This window comes from Trachymyrmex septentrionalis, unplaced genomic scaffold (assembly GCF_001594115.1).
Source record: "Trachymyrmex septentrionalis isolate Tsep2-gDNA-1 unplaced genomic scaffold, Tsep1.0 scaffold51, whole genome shotgun sequence".
Classification (NCBI taxonomy): Eukaryota; Metazoa; Arthropoda; class Insecta; order Hymenoptera; family Formicidae; genus Trachymyrmex; species Trachymyrmex septentrionalis.
Window position 1 is genome coordinate 3,674,757 of NW_017305683.1, and position 3,783 is coordinate 3,678,539.

Genomic DNA, 3,783 nt, shown 5'->3' on the forward strand with positions numbered 1-3,783 from the left:
AGAGAGCTTTCATCTCTTCTCATTGCCTTCTCATCCTGTTCGCATCCTGCAGCACATTTGCCTCCTCCGTCATTTTCGGCACGGTTCTCATTCCTAATGTGATTTTAAGCAGCGCTACTGCCAGACTAGAGCATTTCCGTAGCTGCTTGTAAATTATCTCTTTTACTTCCATTCGTCTTATCGTCTCATATGCTTTACTTCTACGAAGAAAACATTATTAAGACGAGTGTAAGGCATGTGTGTGTTATTAAAATTCGTTAATTCCATCTTTCAGAAATTGATTTATGTTTAATCTTATAACTTTTAAATATTATTCTTCCATTGTACTTGAAATATATACTTTGTGTCATTAGCTTATTTTACTTTACAAGGAATGCTCTTATTTTCTATTTTGCAATTATTTTTACAATTTTCTGCTCTAAATTAACGCAAAAGAATAATTAATTTCTGCTAGTAAGCGCTTTATTATACGAATCCACACGTCAACCAAAATCGCCGTTGCGTTTCCGCATCATTCTAGGAAATCATTCTGTGGATAGATAAGAAAGGAGACGGACGAAAGGGTAGACTCTATTCTGCGCATAGCGTGCGGAAAAATGTTTCACGAGAGTCAGTCATGCGTAAGACGTTCCATCCCACACACATTTTGTCAGTCCGACTTGTACAGACGAACACGTCTACAAGTCATACATACGATCGTACATATACAAATCTTGATGGGATCCACCCTCTATGAAACAATAGAGCGAGCTTTGATCGACTTGCTTGGCTTATTTTCTATAAAGAAAATTCCCTTCGGACTGGAAGAAAGTTTGCGCGGGGATAATAGAAATAAAGAGAAAGAAAAGATACAGAGATGGGTGAATAAAAAGTGATTTTATATATATGGTTTCCTAGACGGAAAAAATGTGACATATATAATATGAACTTAATAGAGAGAAGAGAACTTTCTAGAGAACTTGGAATACATGTCGCTGCATGTCGGAGATATTGAGCAAATATTTATTTTGAGCATGCTATATTGACACTTAACGTTATTATTCTTATATGTGTTGTGTTTCAATGAAAATCTTTTAATTACGTAATACTTAAAATCACTTGGTGATGGGAATGCGAATAGAAATATGCTTATTTGTTAATACTTACTTAACCATGCTAATTTTCAGAAGGAACAGGCGTTGAGAGATGTGTATGATTTTTTGTTATATGTTGCTAATAATGAAGAATTAATAGCATTAAATCGCGATTAGATTAGTTATTAACCCTCTAGAGGCGAGTGTGTTGCATATTTACAACGTTTACTTTATACTGTTAAATCTATAGTGTCAGATTTAACTTCATGTGAGTCGCCGTTGCTCCTATTCAATCATATCATTATTTTATACTAAAACAATGGTTATATTTTTACTAAAACGATAATTAAATTTGACACTATACAGTATCAAATTGACACGATATAGTGTCAAATTGAATTATCATTTTAGTAATATACAACAATAAATTCTTTGTTTGTAAGACATTTTTTAGCAAAATCAGTAAAAAGAAGATTATTTTTCAATGATACGATACTGTTTCTAGAGAGTTAATAAATACCAGCAAAAAGTAGCGTTTCAGCCAAGATCGAATGTAAGTAATGCATGGTTCAACGTAGTGTCCTTTGTGTTTAAAACTCACACACTAGTCAGGCGCGGCGTTCGGGTGCTTGATGACCGAAAATGTCCTGTTTATTTATTCTATGTTACACGCGTGTCGATCGTTATTTACCTTTTAAGGTTCCTATGTGATTTTTGTTTCAGGAACGGAACTGGTGCCGAGCTGATCTGTATGAACATAATGTAGCTAATTTTTTCTAACATTTAATGATAGTTGATTTAACGCAAAATATTTTTATACACGATAGCTATACATATACAATGTGTATATATCTCTACATATATACGCTGAAAAAAATTCATGTAATTGTACATGGAAATTACATGTTTATGGCTGGAAAATTACCTAAATATTGGAAATTTACAATAATTATTTATTTAGATAATTTTTTAGCCATAAATATGTAAAATAACATGAATTTTGTTCAGTATAAAATATTAAATATATAAATATGATTATTTGATCTTTATGTACTTGCATTCGTTACCAACATAAGTTGTGGAAAAGAATATAATTCTATATGCTGTTGTCTTTACAACTTATACTATATGATTTATTTGTTAAGAAAATAGTAATGAACAAATTTGTAAAAGAAGATTATTGAAGATCGTGAAAAAATGTCAAAAGTATGTTGATTTATTCATTAGTACAATAACTTTGTAATTCATTAAATTCTTGCAGATTGAAATAAAATAGAAACACGGTATGCTTCCTCGATTTATACACTTTTCGATTTATACATTTTCTCGATTTATACATTTGTTTATAATTGAAATTCTATTCACGGATAATGTTCATTCCGAATGTATATAACGCGGAAATTTAAATGTTTATAGGTCATGTATTTAATTATATTCATTTATATAAATATATGGCTTGATAAAATATGATTGTGATATTTATTGTTGCATTATGATTTCACGGTTCATACCTATATTATTTATATGTAACTCTTTTATTTAAGCACATCCAGCACATTATTTCACTAAATAGCAACATTTCTTTGCTGTATACTGGCAGACGAGAAATTAATATTACGTAATTGTAATTAATCTATATATATTATGTTAAATTATTTCTTCAAGTTGATCTCATATAAACGAAAATAAATGTTTATTTTACATATGTTCTATAATTTTTTGTTTTTTTCTTTGTAGCACTTTTCTACACAAGAAAAATACTCGAAATAATTCTTTAGTAATTGATTAAACATTGAAGCTGAAAATGCACGTATTTATATGAAATATTTAATTTTTTTAATGTAAATATAACGTAAACGAGAATCTACAGAAAAGATAATGAAAAATCTTACACATTTATTCTAATAGTACGACAGGCAATAATGGCAATCTAGATTAAACGGACTTACAGAATTCTTAAGGAATTTTTCTAAAACTCTACGATAGCTCGAGAGAGCGTGCGAGCAAGAAGAAGAGAAGACACGGGGTACGTATGTCTGTGTGTGTGTGTGTGTATGTGTGTGTGTACGTGCGTTGGTCGCGCGTTAATTAGTTTGCAAGGAGTTTAAAGGCAAGCCTGGAAGGACTTCGTCAGGCTGCTAGGTGGTCCCGAAGCCTCGAGTCATCATTGCCTCATTTACTTCGTAAAACAATCTTGCCGGCAGTTCAATGGGCCTAACTATATCAAACTTGGCACCGCGTAATTAAACTTCCTTGTAAACCGGTCGAAAGGCAACAGGGTTTACGTGGCTAGTCGAATTTTGGTATGCGATATGAGATAATTAACGAATATCCACGATTCCGAATCATGGAATCTAATTTACTGTACATATATTTTTTACACTTTGTATATTATATATTTTCTAAAAAATATATACGGTATACATTCAAGATAGTGTTATAATTTCAGAAATAAATTAGACATGGTCAACTGCCATTACATTAATAAATCAAAAAATAATAATATAAAATTAATATGAAGGTAAAGTTATGGTAATAATGAAATTGAAATATTCTATGGTGAAAGAGATAATTTTACAAATATGTTTATTTTGTGATAATGTATATATTATGTGACATGTCTCGTAGACATAGAAAAGGAACGAAATGAGAATAGCGTCATTTCTGCAAGGAGGCAAATTCATGCGAAATGCAAAAAGGACGCACAAGA

General features: G+C 31.0%; 1 protein-coding gene across 1 annotated transcript in view; it reads left to right on the plus strand.

Annotated features, from left to right (window-relative positions):
- LOC108751753 (ubiquitin carboxyl-terminal hydrolase 48-like) overlaps window positions 1-1,896 on the plus strand; it is a 63,795-nt gene extending 61,899 nt beyond the window's left edge. Inside the window, exon 19 of the mRNA XM_018492143.1 lies at window positions 1,797-1,896. Within this exon, the coding sequence (XP_018347645.1) occupies window positions 1,797-1,819 (23 nt within the window). The 3' untranslated portion in view covers window positions 1,820-1,896. The remainder of the gene's footprint in view (window positions 1-1,796) is intronic.
- The last annotated feature ends 1,887 nt before the right edge of the window (window positions 1,897-3,783 follow it).